The sequence below is a fragment of the Ornithodoros turicata genome, chromosome 1, assembly GCF_037126465.1.
Source record: "Ornithodoros turicata isolate Travis chromosome 1, ASM3712646v1, whole genome shotgun sequence".
Lineage (NCBI taxonomy): Eukaryota > Metazoa > Arthropoda > Arachnida > Ixodida > Argasidae > Ornithodoros > Ornithodoros turicata.
The window spans coordinates 177,855,506-177,879,238 of record NC_088201.1 but is presented as its reverse complement, the minus strand read 5'-3'; the positions used below and the strand labels follow the sequence as shown (position 1 = coordinate 177,879,238).

General features: G+C 47.8%; 1 protein-coding gene, 2 non-coding genes and 1 pseudogene across 6 annotated transcripts in view; 3 read left to right on the top strand and 1 right to left on the bottom strand.

The window, feature by feature from the left end:
• The first annotated feature begins 1,840 nt into the window (after positions 1-1,840).
• Positions 1,841-1,961, top strand: LOC135379411 (U5 spliceosomal RNA). The gene has a single exon (XR_010418907.1). It is a non-coding gene; the product is annotated as a U5 spliceosomal RNA (small nuclear RNA).
• A 4,270-nt stretch (positions 1,962-6,231) lies between these two features.
• LOC135379645 (U6 spliceosomal RNA) lies at positions 6,232-6,334 on the top strand. Its single transcript, XR_010419111.1, has one exon. It is a non-coding gene; the product is annotated as a U6 spliceosomal RNA (small nuclear RNA).
• Positions 6,335-8,843: 2,509 nt separating this feature from the next.
• Positions 8,844-8,938, top strand: LOC135379664 (U6 spliceosomal RNA; annotated as a pseudogene).
• A 5,509-nt stretch (positions 8,939-14,447) lies between these two features.
• Positions 14,448-23,733, bottom strand: part of LOC135373342 (uncharacterized) — a 158,262-nt gene continuing 148,976 nt past the window's right edge. For all 4 annotated transcript variants that reach the window (XM_064606562.1, XM_064606575.1, XM_064606567.1 and 1 more), the window contains 2 exons: positions 22,013-22,232; positions 14,448-14,589 (listed from right to left, as the gene is read on the bottom strand). In XM_064606562.1, coding sequence (XP_064462632.1) covers positions 14,551-14,589; positions 22,013-22,232 — 259 coding nt within the window. In that variant the 3' untranslated portion in view covers positions 14,448-14,550. The remainder of the gene's footprint in view (positions 14,590-22,012; positions 22,233-23,733) is intronic.

The window sequence follows — 23,733 nt, the reverse complement described above, 5'->3', positions numbered from 1 at the left end:
TATTATGTGACAGCGATTTTCATTTGTTTTTATATAGCGCATACATCGCGCATATATTACATATATACATATTACACAGCACATGTGTGTATTTAATAGTCTTCCTGTCGGAATGTTTCGGACACAAGACTGTCTTTCTGCTGTAACAAGCGTTTTGTTCGAGATATCCGCGGGAATCCAAGCCTCAACCTTTATGTCTGTTTAGTGTCAACGGACTGATCAGTTTTCCGTGTGGTCAAGTGACGCCACTGCCATCATAAGCGGCCATTTTTCGAATCATCAATAGGTACAGCTACCAGATGGTACAAGGATCAAAACGAAAAAAAAAAGGAAGAGTGGCCAGACGGCGTTCTGAGTGCTGTTGGCGTACTGCGCGCCAAAGTTTTGATCTTCCAAATTGCGATGACCCTGAAGTTAGTGTTCTTGTCTACCCGTTGCTTCCATTCTTACAGTCGCACGACGGCTTCTCTTACAACGTCATGTAAGTTTTCCCTAAACATGTCAAACACTGTAAACAATCAATTCTTTGGAATTTAATCGACTGTGTACCGCCACCAAGGACCAAGCAAGAGTGCAAAGAGCATTAAAACAAGCATGTTTGCATACGATGATTCCAGAATATCACGATTTTTTCTTTCTCTTTTTTTTTTCCCGCCTCACATGCATGCAGTGTGACATAATGAATGTGGGGAAATAACTAGATCGCGTTCGGGCAAACGGTGTAAGCTAAAGTAATTCTGTCGTGGCAGAAGTGCTCCACTTACGGCACAGACATTTTAAAACAAAATCGGCAGTACGTTTGGAGTGCAACGGCTGTGGCTATATCTTGTTGCGTTTCCGATATATTTTCGTACTGCTGTTCCAGAAGAAACGAAGACTGAGTTTCCGATTACATTGCAAACCCAAAAGCCACCTCGCCACAAGAGCACAAAAGGGAATTAAATTTTCCGCGCACCCGTACATGATACGTTCAAACGCAACGAGATGGCGCCACAGTACTGGCGAGCAGCAGAGGAGATTCACTGGATTCACTGCGCATTTGTGTCGCTGGCTGTACTTTCGGTTACTGGTGTTGGACGTCTTGCAGCTTGTGGGCGGTGAATAGTCGCAGCGGAAACTGTACTGACTCCACAACTGTGATGTGCATCCTGCCATGGAAGAAGCTACCCACGTCGCTTCCAATGTGGTAGTTGGAACGCTTATTCGAGGTGCGCGGAATGGGATCTCTCGGGTATCACGCGAAGTGGCATCGGGCAGCTGTTAGTTCTCGTTAAGCTTTCGCTGCTCCTGTGTATGTATCCAGTTCGTTTATATTTAACTATTCGACTGTATAGCTGTATCAACTCTGGGCGTTTGCTTTAGGTGCTCTTCATACCCTCACTCAGCATATGTGTTTGCGTCAGTTATAAGCACACTTCATGTTCGCTTCGACTGTTCCGTGCGTCTTGTATTTGCGTCAGTTATATGACTGTTAGCTAGCTATAAATATTATGTTAGCTATATTACCTATATTATGTTCGACACCGATGTTCAAACATAAAGGGCCGACCGAGCCGACGAATAACTCGTGGCGCCATCTGTGAGGAATATCGTACGTACCGTAGTCCCGTGCGCATAGACTGACGAATCAGTCGGCAGATCGTAAACGCACATGGAATCTCCTCAAAAATAATGTGCTTCTAATGGAAAACTTGGAACCTACGCACCTCCCGACAAATTGTTTTCTTCCCTTACGAATTTTATTACAAATACGAGGCGTAACATTGTCGTTTGTGTGGAAAACACCGTTATGATTGAATCATCCGTCCAAAAGACACGATTTCGCGACGTTTTGTATTTTATGCTCAGGTCTCCCTTCAACTCCGCGTATTAATCTTTCGCCTTTTACTAAAGATTACCGTGGAGGGGGACATTACAATGAGCCTATAGGCAATTTTTGGAAGGCCTTACCTGTTTGGGTGAGGCCACATATTCAAACCAAAGAGAGAGCAATTTTTACAAGCGGGAAAGTCATTTTGGTGGGCCGGTGCACCTTGACACGCCTGCAGATAGGACAACAGCGGGCCCAATCCGGCCACAGGAAGCATGTGGTGATGATGAGACATGTGTATTCCAGGGTAGGCGAGAGAACGAAGGTTGCCGAAAATCTGCCTTCTGAAGGATGATGAAAACGAGAGGTCTTTGTCCTTCAGTTGAAGTATCAGAGCAACTTGCAGGATGGGAACCAAGGGACGGGACTCCAAAAGAAGGAACGTGGAAGAGCTTCGGAACTGAGCTGGCGAAGTTCATAATCAGACTCGCACCGCAGCCATTCGGAAGTAATCAATGTACATATATGAGGAAGCGAGCTAGCATTGACTTCCATCCTAGCTAGCGCATCATCAAATGGGCTGTCCGAGTCCTTGATGTGGAAGGTGCCGACGGTAAATTCGCCAATGAAAGCGAGTTGCTTTTCTTGGTGTATATGCATCAGCTCCAGAGTTGTAGCGACGGGGGTGCCAGAGGGGCAGCCGCCCTCACCAGTGAGGGCGCCGAACGGCAAGCCCTGGCAGGTTGGCTGGACAGTATAAAGTGGGAATGAAGAGAATTTGAATTTACCTTCTCGGCAGTGTGAATTTTCTTTTCTTTGTTTACAAGGCTTCTGATGGCAGTGAGGGAAGTGGAGGGGGGCGCTTCAGTTTGCCCTGCCCCGGGCGCAGACTCGCCTCGCGACGGCTCTGATCGGCGCCTTTGAATAGAAGGTCGAAAGTGAGCTGCTTGTGATCCGTGAGGAAATGAAATGGCCGGCCTTGGAAAAAAGTAGCGAAGGTGGCGTGTGGCGAGATAGGCTGCTAGAAGCTCACAAAGTGCTGTAGCGAGTCCGCTGTGGATAAAGCTACTGCGAGAAAATGCAAGTTGCTTCCATTGATTGTCCGACCACCACAGAAATGTCCTGAGTGTCAACCATAACGTTGGTGGGAACGCTGTGCTTCGATAACATCAGCACATCTTGCTTCCGCTAAGGCTCGCTTCACCTCGACGGAAGCAGCGCTAGCTTCCTGGGGCAGCAGATCCGTCAGCGGCTGTAACGCGTGTGCGCATGATGGAATGGAACGCCTGTAAGAACTGATCATCTAAAAGGGGGGACAAAAGGACGTTGGGCGCAAGGAAATTGCGACCGAAGCGAGCCAAACTGACGCATGTGCGGTGTCAGGATGAAAGGACAGCGACGTACTGAGACCGCTAACGAAGCACGTTGCTGATGATGCTCAGGAGTGATTTCTGATCGGCTACGATGGAATATCCCCCAGGGCCGGACGTGTCCCGTGGCTCCAATCCAGGGCGTTGCCGATAGGGCTGACATGCCAGCGCCGTAGCGCGTGGCAGCAAGGCCACATCGTGTCGTCCACGTCGTCGTCGCCACATCCGCTCTGCCGCTTTGTACCTCTTGAGGGGGACAGAAGAGAAGAGCAACATTAAATTACTATTCATGCAACGGACTAATAAGAAAAAAGAATGCATTTTTTATTGCTGTCAAGGTGACGGAATGATTGTTCGGCAAGAACAAACGTTTGTTATTTGTAAAATGTGCTAATTACGTCAGCAAATGTGGTGCTTGCAACATGACCTCACTGTCTGTCGTTCCGGGCGACACAATGGACAAAACGAAGCTTCGTTCAAGTGATCGCTGTGCTGTGTGATCGCGTACGCGATGGAGGGAGGCAAAACTGCTGGGGCGGATTTAAGGGGGGGGGGGCGATCGCGCCCCCCTTATACGGTCGTGTCCCCTATGTAAAAACCCTATATCCTGGACGATGCTGCGCCGCAAAGCACGAAATTTCCTTAAGACCGCCCCCCCCCCATGACAGACCCTTAAATCCGCCCCTGGGCAAAAGTGAGCTGGGCCATCATATTTTGGAGAAGGGCCCCTGGATAAAGTGGTCCGCTCCCGGGTGGGCCGTGTCTTTGATGCGCGACCGATAACAAGGTCGTCGGGGCACTACCGCTTACGGTGCTGTTCCGGAAAGATTTCTCTTAAGGGACTATGAAACGATTTTTTCTTCATTTCGTTCGAAAGAAGACATTTTTCTGAATCTAGAACCGAAATTTTACTTTCGTCGCGCGAGCGGATTTCTCGGGAGCGAATTTAAACGGAGCGGCGAAGGGAGGACAGCTGGCGCCGCGCCGTGACGAGCTGCCGAGCGGATGTAGAGGAGGTGGTGTTCCTCTACATGAGTCCTGACCGGCGATGATGGAATGTCCCAGCGGGCAGATGGTCGTGGCCTCACGCTAGGACGGTGCCGGTAGAACTGCCGTGCCAGCGCCGTAGCGCGTGGCAGCAGAGGCACGTCTTCGTCATCACACACGGGCCGCCACATCACTCCCCCCCTCAGACGCGGAGCGGTGTAGAGCTAGCGGTTGGGGTCCGCGTTGATACATGAAGTGGAGGAAGACGGGCGACACGTAGTACAGGGACGACTTGTTCAGAAATCGCAGTAGCAGCAGAATGGTTGGTGTGGGCAAGCGCTTACAGGGAAGGCAAACGCGCACCCAGTTCTTGACGTCCTTGTTCATGTGCGGCCAGACATACCGTTGGGAAATCAAGCGCAGAGAAGCGCGGGCGCCGGGGTGTGAGAGCGCATGGTACGTCTCGAAGATGCGACGTGGCAGGGAAGAGGGGACGAAAGGTCGGGGCCGTCCCTGAGAAGTGTCGCAGGCAACCAGAGTGGGCAACGCATTCCACCACGTCCGGGTCACCAAATGTAGAGGAGGTGGTGTTCCTCTACATGAGTCCTGACCGGCGATGATGGAATGTCCCAGCGGGCAGATGGTCGTGGCCTCACGCTAGGACGGTGCCGGTAGAACTGCCGTGCCAGCGCCGTAGCGCGTGGCAGCAGAGGCACGTCTTCGTCATCACACACGGGCCGCCACACGGATACACAACGGGTAACTTGACGCGACCACGGCCGGCTCAGCAACACGTCATCGTGACGTCTTGCCGAGCCGGGGAATCCCGCCAGGAGCATGCGCCGTAGGATCCGGCGTATGCGTTCATCGGGAGTGGAAATCTCCATGACAGCAGCTTTCGCGCGATCGGCAGATTTCGGCAGTGGCGGCAACCACAGCCCGAGCTCGCGGCATTACTTGCCATTGTGCAACACCGGTGACGTAACGGGGAACCGAGGAGCGGTCCGTACAGTTACACCATCGGCAGGGAAATATGCGCGGGAGAGGAGGAACGCGGAAGAGACATTTCCAGCGCGCGCTCCTCGCAGAGTGGAGCGATTTCGTCCGGGAAAATTTGTGGCATATTAGTTTTTCTGCGGGAAGAACAGTTTCCATCGAAAAAAAATATGGGGATTCGGGAAATTTCATAGTCCCTTTAAATCCTCTATATCCATACGGGATACCTAAGCGGTCTCCCCGAGCCCCGCCCCAGTAAGTGAAGCGCAGGTTTGCAGAGCTCAAGTCAGCTGCCCGTGGCGTACAAGTGCTTGCAGTCAGCATGCATCTGTGTTCCGACGCAGAAAAAAAAAAAGAAGAAGAAGATGAAAAGGAAGAAATAAATAGCGCACAAATACCTCCGCCAACCTCTTGCCAATATTGCCTAAATACCGTCATAACGTTACCCATATGTGGAATGCTGCAGTTGTCATGTTGCAGAAGATGTCCAAAGGATTTAAAAAAAGGCTCCCTCTATGTAAGGCTTGAATCTGCCTTGGGACAGGAGAACAACTGGAGAGTCATAATCTAGTAATCTATATGGCAATCTCGGCAACACACAAATTGACAAATTATTATAATTATTCCAAGTTCGTCGAAGCATTCAGTAACAAACAACACATTACTCACAGCTCCCTAGCGTTTTCTCAGATAAGAGCTGATTTTGGTGCGAGATAAGCAGTTTTCTTTTGCGTGAGCCTTCTGTTCGTCCACGTTTCGTCAACAAGCGACCAAATGTAAGAAATGCTCTCCGCATTACGCAGCTGCTTCGTTGGGAAGTCTGCTTTACAGCACACTGGTATTCATTAGAACTTGGAAGACAACTTTTTCCACATGGAACTTGACAAATATGGAATACTTAAGTAGAAAACAGGGGTACGACATTCAAGCAAATGTAATGAATTTACTAGATGACAGCTTTTTCTGAATTTAGAGCCTGCTAATTATCAATCTAGTCTAACGACACCGTCGCGTTGAAATAACGTGTCTCTCCCCAGTATAAATCACGGTTTGGGATGCCATTAGTTCGTACTTCCAAAGTACATATACTAAAATTGGAACGATACAGAGAAGATTAGCATGGCCCCTGCGCAAGGATGACACGCAAAATCGTGAAGCGTTCCACATTTTTTTCTAAATGCTCTGCTGAAACTGCGAATTATCGCATCAGCCAAGTGACTTTCCCGGAGCCGGGAGAGGAAAATCGGGTATTATTTTTGACTCCGTTTCGACTAATGCATTCGGGTGTAGGGTAGGTTATTCTTTCTCTCTCTCTCTCTCTCTGGCTTTCCGTCCGGTGTGAAAGCGCAATTTTTGGTTAAGCCCGCGTACCTCCCCAAGTGTTGTACTTGCTGCTCAAACGGGGTAACGGAACACCGGTACACGCGACTGCACAATAAAGTAGCGCAATACTAGAGTCGCTACAAATTCCGAAAAGTAACGCGATACCGTTGACAAATAAAGGTAACGTGACCAGTATGCCGCTACGTTTCCGCTGCCGTAGTCTAAGCTATATCTTACCGTAGCCATCTCGATGCCGAATGTAGCAATTGTTTTTCGATATTATTTTTGTATTTCTGCTTTTATATTTTAACATGGTTTGTCTCGTGTCGTTTTTTGCATTAAGGAAACGTCATTGCAGTGACATTAGTAGTATATCCAAAGAATATTCACTGAGGAATTTTTGCGACGTCTTATCGTGGATATACAGCGGACGTAGTGAGGATACAGGTGACATCTGTGACGTATGAGAACAATTTGGGTGGTCTGTGGGATATTGATGGTTTGCTGGGTACGCCTTAGACTAATAAAGCTCCGATGCTCGAAACCCATTCCGCGTATCTCTAGTATATGATGGATTGAATGCACTGGATAGCACGTCGTACAGCAAAAAAGACGGAGCTAATTTTAAAGGGACGTTCGCCTGGAGTTTGGCAGCGCGACACTAGCGCCGCGTTTCTCCCCTGGTGGTATGGGGACGAAAAGTTTCAAAGTAGACTCGTCGGGCGACGAATGTGATTACATGCGCTGTGCACGACCTTCCACCTGCTTCCGTGCAATATCTAAGAATGTACAGCCCGGGGAACGGGAGAAATAAAAACTTGGACGACGTTACTGTTATAAAATGCACGAACTGCACAAAGAATACCGGAGCGTAACGGTATCATATCCGTTTTCCTGTTCTTTTTTTCTTTTTTGCATTCAAACTCAGGCTGATTGCTGTGTGATTCCGTAAGCTTATAAACTTGAGCTGTTCGGTCTTTGTATCTGCTTCGTGTCCCACGCTCAGGCTTTTTTTTTTATAATGAATTTCGTCCACCAGATCGCCTGCGTCTACGCCATTCTGTCGTAGACGTAGACCTATGTCTGGGGCTTCGTAGGACTATGTGAAAATCATGAGCAATGTGGATTACGCATTTATTTTTTTAAATTCTTAGAGACATATTCTACAGATATAGGTGAAAGAAATTCCTAGACAGTGAGTGCGTGGCAAGCATAGGAGAAGTATGAGATGTCGCGAGTGCATGTGAATCCCAAAATGATCATTATACCTGTGCAGGATCCACCGGGAATCATTGCAATTGGTCATTGGATTATGAAATTTGTAATTGCACTCGAGACATGTCTCTCATTGAATTAGTTCTCATTTACAGTCAAAAGTCTCAAAGTCAATAATCTCAGCCGCAAAGACGTTTTTGTTCTGATATGACTCCCATATTCGTCTCTTCCGAAACAGTCACGGATATGTGATAAGTGGTTGGTTTGGAGTAAGCAAAGAGGGAAAAGAGGGAATGTAACGCTAATAAAAAGAGCCGACTACTGGCTACTGACAAGTATTCATAGTGCTCTGTAATGCTCTCTAACAACCCTCTAATGCTATTCTTAGAGCCTAAATCAGTTTTTTTGCGTCTTTTATAGGTGCCTAAAACAAGGCTTTTTCGTGCCTAAAAATCCGGGTTCTAGTTATTACATACTCACTTTGAGAGGATGCCAGCCAGGCCGTATGACGCTACTGCAAAAACGACATCTATACTGCTCTCAGCTTTTTTATGGAAGATGTCTAAAGGATTTAAAAAATTCTCCCTTTATGTAAGGCTTGAATCTGCCTTGGGACTGGAAAACAACTGGAGACTCATAATCTAGTAATTTATATAGCAATCTCGGCAACACACAAATCGACAAATTATTATAATCATTCCAAGTTCGTCGAAGCATTCAGTAACAAATAACACATTACTCACAGCTCCCTAGCGTTTTCTCAGATAAGAGCTGATTTTGGTGCGAGATGAGCAGTTTTCTTTTGCGTAAGCCCTTTGTTCGTCCACGTTTGGACAACAAGCGACCAAATGTAAGGAATGCCCTCCGCATTACGCAGCTGCTTCGTTGGGAAGTCTGCTTTACGGCACGCTGGTATTCATTAGAGCCTGGAAGACAACTTTTTCCACACGAAACTTGACAGATATGTAATACTTAAGTAGAAGACAGGGGTACGACATTCAAGTAAATGTAATGCATTTACTAGATGACAGCTTTTTCTGAATTTAGAGCCTGCTAATTATCAATACAGTCTAACGACACCGTCGTGTAGGTATCACGTGACTCTCCCCACTATAAATAAGGGTTCGGGATGCCATTCATTCGTACTTCCAAAGTACATATACTAAAATTGGAACGATACAGAGAAGATTAGCATGGCCCCTGCGCAAGGATGACTCGTGAAGCGTTCCACATTTTTTTCTAAATGCTCTGCCGAAACTGCGAATAATCGCATCAGCCAAGTGACTTTCCCGGACCCGGGAGAGGAAAATCGGGTGTTTTTTTTTTTTACTCCGTTTCGACTAATGCATTCGGGTGTAGGTTAGGTTAATCTTTGTTTTTTAATTTTGTTCTTTAATTGTTGTTTGTTAAAGCGCGTTTTTTTGTTAAACCCGCGTACCTCCCCAAGTGTTGTACTTGCTGCCCAAACGAGGTAACGGAATACCGCGCTCGAGAACGAGTCCAAAGTCAGAACCAGTCTTGCCGTTTTGTTCTTTCCTCCGTGTGGTAGAGTAGACCTCTTTCATCAATGATGTAATGTCCATAACGCTGTTCTTTGCTTAGTTTGACGTTGAATGAACGACTGAATGAATCGTGTTCAAAGCACTCATCCAGTTCATTCGTTCAGTCCAGTTCGCTCGTCAATTCGGAGCCAATCAGTTCAGACCAGAACGGCCTGCTCGTTTACTGCTTCTCCATGCATGTACAGCTCCCATCAACGTTAATAACAACACTGGAAAATAATTACGTCTCGTTCCCGAGCGCGATTAGAGCAACTCCTGGGGCACGATGGAATTCTAATTCAACAAAATTATTGCGTAAGTTTAACTCGAGGATTTTGTTTACTTAACATGCTCCCAGTGCCCTCATGGTGGCTGCTATCGCGCTCGGAAACGAGATCGAATTGATTCCAGCGTTATTATTAAGATTGACGGAAGCTGTACAGTGTGCTTGGGGAGAGGCAACCATGGGGGCGCTGCTCTCGTCCCCCCCTTAATTTCAATCCAGGTTCAGGTTCCGCAAAAAAACAGCTCAGGCGGAAAGAACAGACTTATTGTTCATAACGGTTCACGAGGTGAAGCTGGAATTCCCTTCGCCGTAGGGTGGGATCCGGGATTAATTCCAGGGAAGGATAACGGATGTATTTTGGTTACCGTTTCCATTTTCGTTACTGCTATATTTTCGTTTCCGTTACTGTTTCCGGTAATGGAACGGTTGTTACACTGCGGGAGGACAGCCCGTCCGGCTCTATCAGCACCCTGTTTTGCCCAAGTGCTGCTTCGGTGTCACGCGTACACACTACACAAGTAATTTTACGTCGTTGGGATGCGCACATCTTGCAAGATAAAAAAAAGTGTATGTAGGAACATGTTTTCAGTCTTCAGTCACTCGGAGTCCAGCAACTCAAGACGGGCGTAACTTTCATCCAATGTCGCATTCATAAGCGGACGCTCTCAATAGTAAAGAATACCGCCATGGCCACGGTGAAAAGAAAAAAAAAGTATAAGATAAGTAACTAAAAATCATAGGCTGGCATCCTCGTGCTATGGTGGAGTACAGTCATGTGTTGATGTCATGGAGTTATGAGGACTGGGGCGTGGTAAGTGAGGGATGCACCCTCGAGATTCAATTTGCGCTTTCTTCCCATGCTCTCGGGTAGTATTTAGAGCATTACAGAAAATGGAGTAATCAAAATACAAAAGAAAAGCCACTCAAATGTCATCGCACAACAGGAATAGCCATTACCCATCACACAACCATTACACATGACTATTAACGACAAAGACTGAGGTGGGCACGGATAGTCCGTGTCCTTTCTGTCATTTTCTGTCATCGTGTGCTATGAACTTCATGTGACTAAGTTACGTCTCGCTTGATGGCAATAATCCACTTCTTGCATCATTTGGAAAACGGTGAAAGGACACCCGCAGAAGACCGAACACTGTTAGCATGTTTTGCGTGCCAGCAAGGCTCGAGGAGAACAACAATTTTATTTATTATTTCATTCTGAATAAGCTGCCCTTGTGGAAGCCCTGTTTGCTCGGGTCATGCGGGATCCATCCACAACGAGGTCCGCACATCAATGCCTTAGCTCACACAGCATCGCAACATTGCGCGATCGCAAAATTCCCCTCCTATTCAACACCTAAGTATCTTTTCATTCGCGTGCGTCACGCGATACGTGACCTTTATGGGCTATCGCTCGATCATAGCCTCCTATATACTCAACATAAAGGAGGCTATGGCTCGTTGAGGTATGGCTCTCTGTTCCATTATGTTCGGTATTATCAGCGTGCAACACCCTCATCACTTAAAAAGAGCCCGTGGTATACTGCGTGCGCACCATTCACTGCATTTCACGGCCGCTTCTAGGGTTACTGCCAGGCACACTGAACGGAGTAAAGTGAGTGACATACCAACCTTGTTCCCGTCGCTGTCTTTGGTTCCACGTTTACACAACGGAACGCAGCAGTGCGTGGGCATTCTTGTGTCAGAAAAGGTACGATCCCGTAATGCATATGCACGTACAGGACTATACATGCAGTACAGCAGCAGCCTAACGCGTGCATTTCTCAACTCTACCAATTATGGCCACGACCGGAAGAAATGTTAGTAATATGTTAAGGGGCAAAGTAAAAGTGACCGCAGCTGAATTGCAAGGTTTTGGAGAAATATCTCAGATGGATGACACACACTTTTGCGCTTTTCACGCGAGGAGGCATCTTGCCTTGCAAAAAGGCACTACGGAATAAACCATGCTCATGTGAACTGAGGTCTTCGTGGCGGTTCGGTGCGTAAAGATTACGATATGTTAGGCCAAAAAAAAAAAAAAAAAAAAGAAGGCACAAATATCTGACGCGGATGCGAAGAAGTCCGTAGAAAGCTACCGCATAAGCACTACAACCCCCATTGAAGTAGGGAATGTCGGCAGCGCCACCAATGCTCCTGCGGCAAACATGTGAAACAAAAAAGCCGGCGCTGGAAGGGGGGTCAAGTGAACTGGTCGTTCTCTTATTAAGTAGGTCGTGATTATGGCTGCCCTAGTTACAACCGTTACCGTGAGATGACGCGTCGCCTTTTGCATATAGCCTATTCTCCGCCAGAACTGGCGAAACTGGTTTACGGCGACAAAGGGACAAGGCGCTGACCCCCACTGAGAGGCGAACCAGAACGAGTTCTCCTTATAACGTCATCGGTGACGTGGCATCATACCTTCGCATCCCCTTAATACCCGGAGTAGCGAGTTAAGGGTGAAGGCGCGGACCCATGTTTATGTGAGTTCTTTTCTGGGAAACAAATTGCACACATCAAAACATTTAGCGCCATTCGGTAAAATAACGCACACACTTTCATCAGACGTCTCAACCTGAAAATTTTTTCGGCATATCCAGCCTCAGTTCCAGGTGTGGTGTGCGCGGTGATCTCCATCACATCCTCCTGGTCTGCGGACACTGAACAGTACGATCGCGAGCGCGCCCTCATGGCAACTGCTCTGCAACGCTCCATCAACGCCAATTCGACTTAACCAAAATTCTCGGGCCATGGTCGGACACGTCACATCAGATGTGGGGTCTATGAGTTGCTGCTGAGTTCCTCTCCGGCACTCGACTAATGGACGAACGAAGGTGACCTATCCAGCGTCATCACTTTCTCATGCTTTCCACAAGCGCAATGGGGCAGTGTACCGTCATAATGGCGATGAATGACCCCCCACATCATCGTCCCATTTATGTGTGTGTATGTGTGTTGTTTGTTAGAGCAAAACATGGACGGAATATGGATACAACCACTTTCAGTTCCTGCTTGATCTTGAGCTGCGGCTTGTACTTTGTTTTCGTCGACGCCACCGCGGTAAGCCAAGTTCGCACAAGTGTGTTCTGGCAAAGGGAACAATGATCCTTATGGCTTTAGTACTCAAGGGAGTGTACTTTCCTGGCAGCCCTACCGAAAATTCGGGAAGTCACTTCAGCGGAAACTATTGATGTCCCTCTTTCATGTTCCCGCGCCGCTTCGCGACTCCCCCCCCCCCCCCTTCCACGTGAACCAGCCGCGATCCCCGTGGAGGATCTCGAGCCGCAGTTTGAGACGCACTGCAGGGCTATATGTGTTGTGTACATGGAGCTCGCCCATGCTCGTTTGCCTATCCCTTAGGGTACATTTATGCTGCAGCATCGCTGCTGGCACATGGCACATCGCTGTTTGGCGATGACGAAACAAACACACGTATCTCTGTGGGCGCGTTCATGCTGCAGCATCGCTGCTTGCCAAAGATGCACGCCATGATCATCGCCACAACAATGCTGCCAAACATGTTTGAACATGCCCGGGGACTACCTGACTTCTGGCGATGACAGGTCAAACACAGAGCTTTCTGTTGGTGCATTTACCCTGCAGCCTGGCTGCTCGCTTATCCTCGCCGCTGCTTGCTGCTCTGCTCGCTGCACCTAGGAATGTAAACATGTTTGTCTTCCTGGTATCATTGATGACTGGCGTCTTGAAATCCGACCTGCGATTGGTTGTGATGCAGTCGGTTTCCTCCTTCCCACTTTTCCTCGTTTCCATCCTTCCACAGTGAACGCTGCTAGGCGACTGATATAGCGAAAGCGAGCAGCATCTTGAGCAATCTGCAGGGTAAACGCACCCTAGCGGTTATGCGAGCAGCGATGTGCTTGAAGCTGCAGCGAGCAGCGAGCAGCGATGCTGCAGCATAAATGTACCCTAATGGTGACTTGCAAGTTGCAAGCGTGAGCAACATACGCCATAACCACATAGAAGGAACCGTTTTGTGTATCTGAAAAAAAAAAAAAAAGAAAAGATAAGAAAGTGATGCTAACACATATCCCTCACGTCATCAATATAGATTTCAGTATATACGATGATCCTTCAAAGTTGACAGCGTCTTATTTCTTTCTATGCAATTGAAAATTCGGTAAACACTAAAATCGGCTATTTTTGCAAAATATTCTCATTGTCGCGTGTAGACGCCGCTGTCTTCGCTATGGCAGCTCTTTGATGCCTTTGGCGTAGAAACAAGTGGGCTGCTGTTGTAGTCACTGGAGGACATCTTCACAGAGGACTGAGTATGGCTATGGCGGCATACAGCAATAGAGCCGCGTCTATGGGGGTGCGAGAAGGGCAGCATCCCCGGGCGCCCTTTGCCATGTTATTTTCTCACTCTTGTCTCCAGAGCGTCTACTTGGGGGGCGCTTAGACCTACAAGGAAGCTCGCCTCGCGACGTCCCTGTACTGCAATGATGACGAAGAATGCCTGACTGTGCACGTTGACATTTACGTTCTGACTGCCAATGAGGAATGCGCAGTTTCACTTTTAGAACGTTCATTCGGACAATTTGGGCATTTAATAATAGTTCCAGGCTACGCGAAAGCTCTAGGACATCGTAATATTTCTTCATATAACGTTCATACTTGGGCGTTTCGCGTCGCGTTTTTTATTGCATACCTTGAAAGATTTTTCTGCATAAAGTCCCGGGTTACCTTTCTCCTTACAAGCAGTTTGGTTTCGTACGTCCCATGGAGGTTCAACTTATTTCGCGTCGTCAATTTCTACGGCAGTATTATCAACGTGTCACGTGATATCGATGTAAATAATTCGCACAACGACTACAACACTGGAGCCAACTGCCACAAACCGTTTATTCTACGCTTCGACACGTTCACTAGAAGAAGAAGCTTGCACTTACGCCATATATGATTGCACTCCTTTATTTCACCTCAACCACACGTGAAGAAAGAAAAACGAAACAAAATGGGAGAAACGGATCCTGTCCTCCAGGCTCACTGGGTCACTATTTATTTTGGCACCAGCTTGCTCTCACTGAGGCCTGTCCTCTGAAACGCGAATCAAGAGTGTTATGTTAATTTTAAGCATGTGCGACTACAAAAGTTATATTCTCTGTATTATTCAGAAGTTGGCACATGCGGACATTCATCTATAAGTAGCATCTTATTTCTGTAAAAGTCACGTTACGATAACTGTCGCATTGATTTCATATTACGTTCAAAATATCAGTTCGGCCAAAGTTGGCTCATTCGTTAGTAGATTGACAAGTTTATACATGATCCTTCGACGCAGCGAAACAGGAACTAGTAGAAACGAGTCTGTCGTGTTTGTCCTCGTTCCTGTTTCGTTGCATCCAAGGAAGGAAGAAAAGTTGGCTCACTCCGTTTAAAAAGCCTTCTGATATCCCTGCAGTTCTTGTGTCACTGACCCATAACGGCATTAACGGGAGATTTCGCAAGGATTCGACAAAAATTAGGTGAGCATCATACCGAACACGGACCGCTCCCTTGATACCGAATACAGCGTTCGCATTCATTTTGTGCGAGTAATTAATTCGTAAATGGTGACAATACCAAACCGAAACCAAAATGCAAAGCGCAGAGTGGTTCGCCCAGAGGAAGATACTGTGACGTCACCCAGCATTGTCGTCTGCTATGAAACTTGCATCCTTCCATGTCGGATGACGTCAGCAGAGCTGCTTTCAGCGCCCTCTTGCTTCCCAAGCCTCACTTGGTAATAATTCGTTCGGATAAAATCGGCGCACTTTGGGAACGCGATATCTGGTATGTATGTTCCTGACACCCCAAGGGTTACTGTTATGTCACAATCTTTGTGGTGATTTTGTTGCGGAGTCCCACTTTAAGTAGCTGAGCGCTTTGACATGATGCGCTTTTCTTGGCCGAAAGGAGAAGGTTTTTTAACGTAATGAAACATTCCCGCATTGTGACATTTAGCGTAATGAGACATTGATCGCAATGAGACCTTCACCGAAATCAGAATCATGTCTCCCTATCATCAGAGCCATCTGTTAAAAGGGAAGGGAGGGAGGGTGTTTCATTCGTTATTATTTTCCATAGGGTCGCAACAACAGCTGCCGAACTCCCCCCAAATGGAGAGGTAGCTACGAACAGCGAAGCCGGGATTTAATAACAAAAGTATTCCATAAACTGCTTTACTTTTTGGTCTTTGAACCTTTTGTAACTTCAGAATATGACTTTCGTTCAGCTGCTTTCATTCCTTTCTCTGGGAACTCGCAAGACTATGGGCGTACCAAGAGGGGGTCAAGGGGGGCCGAGGCCCCCCGAGGTCGCTTGTCAAAATAGTGCACATCTTTAGTCATATGTCGTAGTGAGTTTTCTAATATCTCTGGAAACCATATCATAATACCATACCATGCCATATAGATACCTCTGGATACCATAATAGAAACCTCTGGACACCCACAGAGGTGCGCTATGTCCGCCATGAGGGAAAAAAAAAATTGGTGGGGGTGGGTTGGGGTTTGCACGCTTGCCCCCCCGGAAGTGCTTCCCTCTCCACCTTGGAAAAGATCCTTGGAACTCCCATGCCCAGAGGTCGCGTCAGCCGTCGCAATGACCAAGTTAGGTAGCGTCTTACACGTGTGCGCTACCTGGATTTAGCGAGTTCGTTGCTATCACCGAGTTATCGGCTACCTGCGCCCCAGCGTCATTGATTACGTAACGCCACCGCGCAAAGCATGCTGGTGGCCACTATCAGCTGAATCAGTCTATCAGCCACCGCGTTTTTACTGCTCCTTGCTTACCACAGCGAAATATAACCTCGAGCTGGCCTTGACGTCACATGTTTCGTAAATAGTGGGTCGTCTTTTGCGTCATGAAATTCGGCATAATTTCGTCGCATCCTAAATTTTGACCTGGCGACAAAAACCGAACTCAAGGATGTTTTCACGTCAAAATGATTTAAAGTTCTAGTACATGTGCTTCAGAACTGGCTTGAATAGACAATTTTAAAAAATCCCACTGCTGCGAAGGCACGCCTTGCATCTAGCGCTGATTGACACTCACTAAGGCTGCGTTCCAATACCTCGCGCCCCCGAAGCCGCCTGACTAGGCAGCTGAGTAGACCCCTTTGCTTGTCACTATTGGAACAGGCTTGCCTAGCCGAGGCGCCTGTGGCGCCATCTCGTTGCTCACGCAAGAAATGCGTACGACGCAAGCGCAGCAGGACTCCAATGCGCTAGCTTTGTAGGACATCGTGCATAAACTGTCACCTTCACAACTAAACATGTATTGCAACTCTACGCAGTTTTAATAAACATACCACTATGTGCAACTTTACATTTAAAGCCAGCAGAAACAGCGGGCACGCTGGTACCGTCAACGCGCGTCTCCATCCCGGCTGTCAGATAGTCAGGCGTATAACTAGACTGCATCGATGCGCACTAGGCGGTAGCCGACTGAATAGCGGACTTGGCGAGATTTGGAACGAGACTTAACATGGCGGCACTTCCGGTTAGACCGCTAGGCAGTCGACTAACCGGGGTATTGGAACGCAGCCCAAATCGGGGTACAGAGAGTAGAGCACTGCACGAGCCCAGGCCCGGCTGCTGCGGTCCGCACCCGGCACGGGCCCGACGTCTTCTATAAATTAACAGCCCGGGCCCGGCCCGAGCCCGACTCCACCCGGGGCCCAACCCGTACCCGACTGTTTCCATTTTCATGTCCGGTCCGAGCCCGCCTCTACTACTATATGTTCTCGAGGCCCAAATGCGTATTTAGATTTACTAAAGAGCACAGCCCAGCGAGCAAAAGGACGTAGCTAATTGGTGGAGAGTGAGGAGGTACACTCGAACTCGAGGCTGTGTTTCTATGCCGGCAAGCCGCTCTGTGCTTGGTTCTTGCCTGCTTGGGACGGCAGCGCGCAGCGGCGCGAGGGCGATATGTATGTACCTTGCGGCTCAAGACAGACTCATTTTCACTCTATTGCGCATGCACCGGTGTTAGTCCCCCTTACTCGAACTCTCACGCGAACGAAATATGTCAGAACGGCTAACCTAACTGACCCTCGTGCCGGACTCTCAGAGCCACACCAATCGGCCCCAAAATGTGTGTCAGTGCACGTGTGAAATCTAGACCCATTACCCGAAATAACCATGATCACATACAGGTGTCCCAGAAAACGTGGCACTGAATTATAATAAAAAAACTACGCCACCTAGAATCATGCGGTCAAGAGCATTTGTTCTTATTAGGTTTTTGCCACCTCCTAATGTGGATGTCATGTACTCCAAGTTTAATTATGTAAATATTTGCGAACTCAACTCGGAAATTTGCCAAGTAAAGGTCACTTTTTTACCCCACCAATATGAAGAGCGTGCCGAATTCACTCAAATTCATGATAATTCACAGTTATATTTACGAGCTGTCCCATCGGAAAAGATAGCCGAATATCATGCTTTTCGGAGCACCGGACCATAGCGCGCGATGACTTTTTGAGCGCAATCGCTCTCAGTGCGACGAAAGGAGGTTCCGAAGCCAGCCCACAGAGTGATAGTAGAAAAAGTAAGAGTTCCTAAAATTGGGAGAGGGAAAGCATTATCCCAGCGAAAGTCGGACGTGATAAGCCGTGCCTGTTTTATCTCCTTCTGCGATGTCGGGGAGGGCTGGGTTTCCAACCTCCTTTCGACGGGCTGACAAAGACTGCGATGAAAAATTCATCGTGCGCTATTCTGTGCGACCTCCGTAGAGCATGATGTTCGGCTATTTTTTCCGATGGGATAGCTCCTGAATATCCCTGTCAATTATCATTAATTTGACTAAATTAGACACGCTCTTCACATTGGTGGGGTAGAAAAGTGACCTTTACTAGGCAAATTTCCGACTTAAGCCCGCAAAAATTTACATAATTAAACTTACGTTACACGACATTCACATGAGGAGGTGGCAAAAACCCAGTAAGAACAAATGCCATTGACCGCATGACTCTAGGTGGTGTAGTTTTTTTATTATAATTCAATGACACGTTTTCTGGGACACCCTGTATAAAGAAGTGACAGTTGTCAGATGAGAATGCCATGATATCCCATAGCCTATGGAAAATAAAGTGACATAAAAATTCAGCTGTCCAGTCTCGCGAAATATGTTCGCGTACATGCTGGCGTCGTCAAACCCGTACCCGGCCCGGGCCCGGCTTTCGGGTAAGCCCTGGCCCGTGCAGTGCTCTAACAGAGAGTATCGCATTCCTTTCCCGCGCCGGAGCCGCCGTTCGGTGTCCGCGATTGGACAGATCGTGTCACGTGGCTTCTCTTCCCAAGAACGGCCCGTCCATGTTGACTCCCCTCCATTCAAAACTGGTTCCCTCGGTTGCGAGCTGGCTTGACTGCGCGCTGTTCTCCGGCGGAGAAGGGGGGGATTGGCGTCCCGTTGCTAGGCGACGCAGCCGCTCTGGACCCAAGATGGCTGTCTCGCTCGTCGGGGCGGCTCAGTGTCGCTACTCTGCTCTCTATTCAGTGACTCTAATTGACGCGTGAAAGAAAGATTGCGTTTCGTTTCCGCTTACTTTGAGACGTACGTGTTAACGTTAACGTAGCGACGGACCGCTCGCGATATATTCTGCCATATATGGTGACATGAATATCATGCGTAGCGGAAGATCAGACAGCGATCCTGCTTGAGCCATTAAGAGGGGGCGAGGAGGTTCCCAGGAGGAACAGGGAGCACGGAGTTATCCTCGTGAAGCGAGTGACGTCACGGGATGGACAGCTGCTCGCGCGGGCCGTTTGCATGGCGGAGGAGAACGCACCGCCCTCGCTGATCTGGTCCCTCGCGTTCCGGAGTGTGCACGTGACATAAGCTGTGACATTCGCGCAGTTCCTGGATCGATCCAGGAGATCAGTCCACACGGTCTGAATGTGCCATAGGAAGCGACGGGCTCCTATTAGAAGAAGGAAATCCGACAGCGTATCGACGGAAGCAAGAGTTTCAACTTAAGCTCGCCGTTCGACAACCTGTCCTACTGTGGCCCTTTCGTGCTTGGGAAAGTAAGTACGAAAGGGAAGTACTGTATTAATTTGGCGGAATTTGGAATTAGGAAAAGTGCGAGCGGAAAGAGAGTAGAATTCAAAAATTTGGGCCTAATCACGTGCAAAGCCAGCTGCTTTAACTTTCGTTCGGCTATCGTAACTTACGCGAAAATGACGAGTTTCGTCGCTGCTGTTAAGCCTGGTGAATACAGTGATCCCGAGAATACAGCAGAAAACCGCATAAAATTTGTCTTGCGTTTTCCAACTTTACTGTTTACATAATCTCCCCGCGGCCCATTTTGGATTCCATCCGCTTATGCTGTGTACCTATAGGATCCTATCTGCAGGGGTGTCTTTACCGACAAGCGGTTCAGCCTTTCTGTACGCCCATCAGTGTTCTCAGCAAGCGAATCTCCCGCGTTCAGCGTCACCATGCCAAGTCCAACAGGCCTCATTGTAGATATTACGCAGCAAAAAGACAAAGACACACATAGAGGAAGACACAACACGATAACTGTCTTTTTGCTGCATAATATCTACAATGTCACGTTACCAACAACCCCAACTATCAACAGTTCTCCAACGGGCCTCTTTCTGTCCAAATGACATTGATAACAGGCCTCGCGAGAGCCGTTGTATTGGAACGTCTTCAGGGAAATCCGTTTCAATGCAATTCAGTCCTGTTTCTCCATCCAGTTTGGGTAGTCTCGAATAGTACCTAAGTGTACTTGGAACGGTAACTGGCCAGACGCCTCGAAAAGCGGGCGGCGGTTCGGATATGGACAGGTCCCACGAATGGCCATACTCACTTTTATAGCGAGACTGCGAGACAGTCTGAAACTATTACAGTGGCTATATAAATAATTTCGATACATTTTTAGACAGAGACAGAGAGGCTGGCGTTCGTTCTGGTTGCAGTCGATTGACAACTGATCTACTGCACGATTTATTCAGCGCGAGCACCTAGTACCAGGTGTCGTCCTCTACACTTCAGCTACAGCTACACATTCTTCCGAAACGAGAAATAAAGTTGGTTTGGAAGTCGGGGACTCCTTAGTTAGATTAGTCAGTTTTTCGTAATATGGATTAGAGTCAAAAAGCAAATGAAAAAGTTACACCGGGCGATACAACGACACAAAACCTTTGGCTGCAACTTTTTACCTCTAACGGATCCTTCTCTCTTTTTTTCCGGACCGAACCACACTCTCCGGGTCTCTTAGTCAGCTGTACATTCGCCCCTTCTCCCTATTAGTATTGCTTGTTTCCCTGACCGAATCCAGCCCACCAACGCTCTGCGCTCAAAGCCCTTTTGACCTTTTTGAACACAATGGGACTTAGATCGTTATTGTGAAGTGGCTCATTATCTCATTCCCCGCATCACCACCAGCAATGGGGTAGAGTATTGATCTCCGGCGATGAAACTCCGCATTCATTACTGTAAAATAAAGTTGTTCTTCACTTCATTTTTCGGCTCCAAAGTCTAACTTTGAGGTTTTGCAAAAACCGTCTCGGGGCCTGGGACAGACGCGCAGCGAGCGGCGGCGGCGTTCTCGAGCGTCCTGTTATTAAACGAAGACTAGTCACAGTTCTCACGTTGAGACTGGAAGGTACCCGGGTTCGAATCCCGGTGCCGGCTGTGCTGTATACGGTTTTTCCTGGGTTTTCCTCAGACGCTTTTGGACATGTGTCGGCATCAGTTCCCTTAGAAGTCGGCCCAGGACGCGCATTCCCCCAGGGACGTTGCCCACATCTGTGAGGCCGACAACGGCCAGCCCCTTCAGCACCACCGCCAGCCACATTTCCACATTTTGACATCATTTAGGCTTGACATTCACTCCTCGCTCGTCCGCGACAGGTCCTGCGTCGATTTTTTTTATTGCAAATCCGAAAGTTAGCCTTTGACTCCGAAAAAAAAAAGAAGAAAAAAAAAGGAAGGACGCCTTAGAGGTACACTCCCGTCAACCTTAATAATAACACCGGAAAAATTTGGTCTCGTTTCCGAGCGCGAAAACAGCCACCCTTGGGCCACTGGGGGAATCACAAATAAATAAAAAAATTCTTGCGTTAAATAAACAGAATAATTTTCTTCAACTACGATTTCCGCATGGCCCCAAGGGTCGCTGTAATCGCGCTCGGGGACGTGACCATATTTTTTTTTGCGGTGTTATTATTAAGGTTGACGGGAGCTGTACAAAGTTGCAATCAGCGGGTTTCGTGTCGTCGTATTGCACGCTACAACTTTCTCAATGACATTTCGGCTCTAATCCTTATAATTAGAAAACTGACTGATTAATTTTACGTAATTAATCAGTTACGAATTGGAAAACAACACTAGTTTGAGTACCCTCACACTCCAGGTAACACCTAAGCCTATTTAAGCCTTTTTTTAAAAAACCTATGGCTCATTTTTCCTGAAACACACCCTGTATAAGAAGCCGCTATACAATGACTAAAAATGGATCACTCACAAATTCGATCTTGTTGGTGTCAAAGTTTTTTACTTTGACAGCGGGCGGGTCATACGACGCATAAACCGGAGCAATCTGAATTTCCTTCCCGCCGATAAGGCATGTCAGAAGATGTCCTCGGTTGAAAATCACGAGGTCCACTTCTCCATCGGCACCACTGGGTTTCGACAAGGTCTTCGACGGTTTATTGGTCCACCCTTGTTTTGACTCGATAGTTACACTGAGGGAAAAGAAAAGCACCCACCGTGAGACAACCCCCGTGCCATTTCCAGGAACTTGCAAGGTGTCCGGGGTTAACCACTGAGATCCCTACGATTTCGAACAGCCCTTCTAACGGCATAGTTTAGTAAAGGACACGTGCTTTCCGGCTCGAAGGGTTCAAGATATCGTAAAACAGTAGAAGCGCTGTCACAGAAAATGCGTTCATTCGTTAGCGTTAGCTGACTGGGAAAACAGCGTCACAATTTAAAAAAAAGCGGGTGTACTATTCCTTGCCACATATAGCACTCCCTTTTGGAGAGTACAATAACTTTCAAAGAGGAGCCTCCTCACTCCTTTCAGAGAGTGAGGATACCCTTTAACGCCCTACTGGAGTGTAATATTACTCTCTAGTAGGGAGTCAAAGGGGCTGAAGGGAGTGAGGAGACTCTTTTTTTAGAGTAATTATACTCTACAAAAGGGAGCAATATACGTGGCAAAGAAAAGGAGTTAAAGTACAACCTATGTTTGTAAGTCAAACGTCGCCATGCCAGTACTGGACAGCTGCTTCGGCCGGACAGGTAAGGCCGAAAACCCTGTCCAGTACTGGCATGGCGACGTTTGACTTACAAACATATGCTATACGTGCAGCCATAGAGCTCCGGCAATTTTTTTCTCCTAGTTAAAGTACAACCTGTTCTTTAAGAGTGCACACTCATAGTTTTGTTGCGAAATTAAACTTGCGGGAAACACGGTGGCGAAGTAGACATCAGCACCCGCACTGCCGATCAAGTGCGGCTGCGAAACTACATTGTGTGAGTTTCACACGGGCCTAATGCTGCCAAATCTACGGTGCGCTGCGTCAAAAAGCAAAAGCACAGTAGAAAGTACTGAACACACGAGCAGAAATGTTGCCCGCTAAAAAAGTTCGAGGGCGATTAATGCAACTGATGCAACGACAATGCGTTAGACGTTCGCCTTCCCTTCGACTATTTCGACTATTAGAAGGTACGGGATCCATTGGAGAACGGTGCAGTTTAAACTGACACACGACGTGAGTCACAAACTCAGCCGCTCACAAAACTCTCGGAGAGCGCACGAGGCACGCCCGAAGACGTCCAGAGACGAGGCGTAACTGACGACGGCTCCAGGTGACCAGCTCCGCGCTTCCACGCGACGGAGAAGAGCGAATCACCTTGCGGAGCGCAACCTGATTCGGTCTTCTCCATCACGTGCCGCGCTGCACATGGGCACCTCACTTCTGTGGCTTATCCAGAATCCCAAGCATGGAGGGGTGTTGGAAAAAAATGAGGGGGGGGGTCACTATTATAGTTACTCCGTTACCGCTTAACGTATCATTACCGACGCGTGTCCGAAGATAAAATCGCAAGTGGCAACTCCTGTAGGGAGTACACGGGTGAAAAAGTCAGGTGGTGTCACTGAACATTTGGGGGGTGCTAGGGGTGTAGGGTGACTGGGGTAAATCACTGTCTCACTTACACCGCTACGATCCCGGCAGTTCT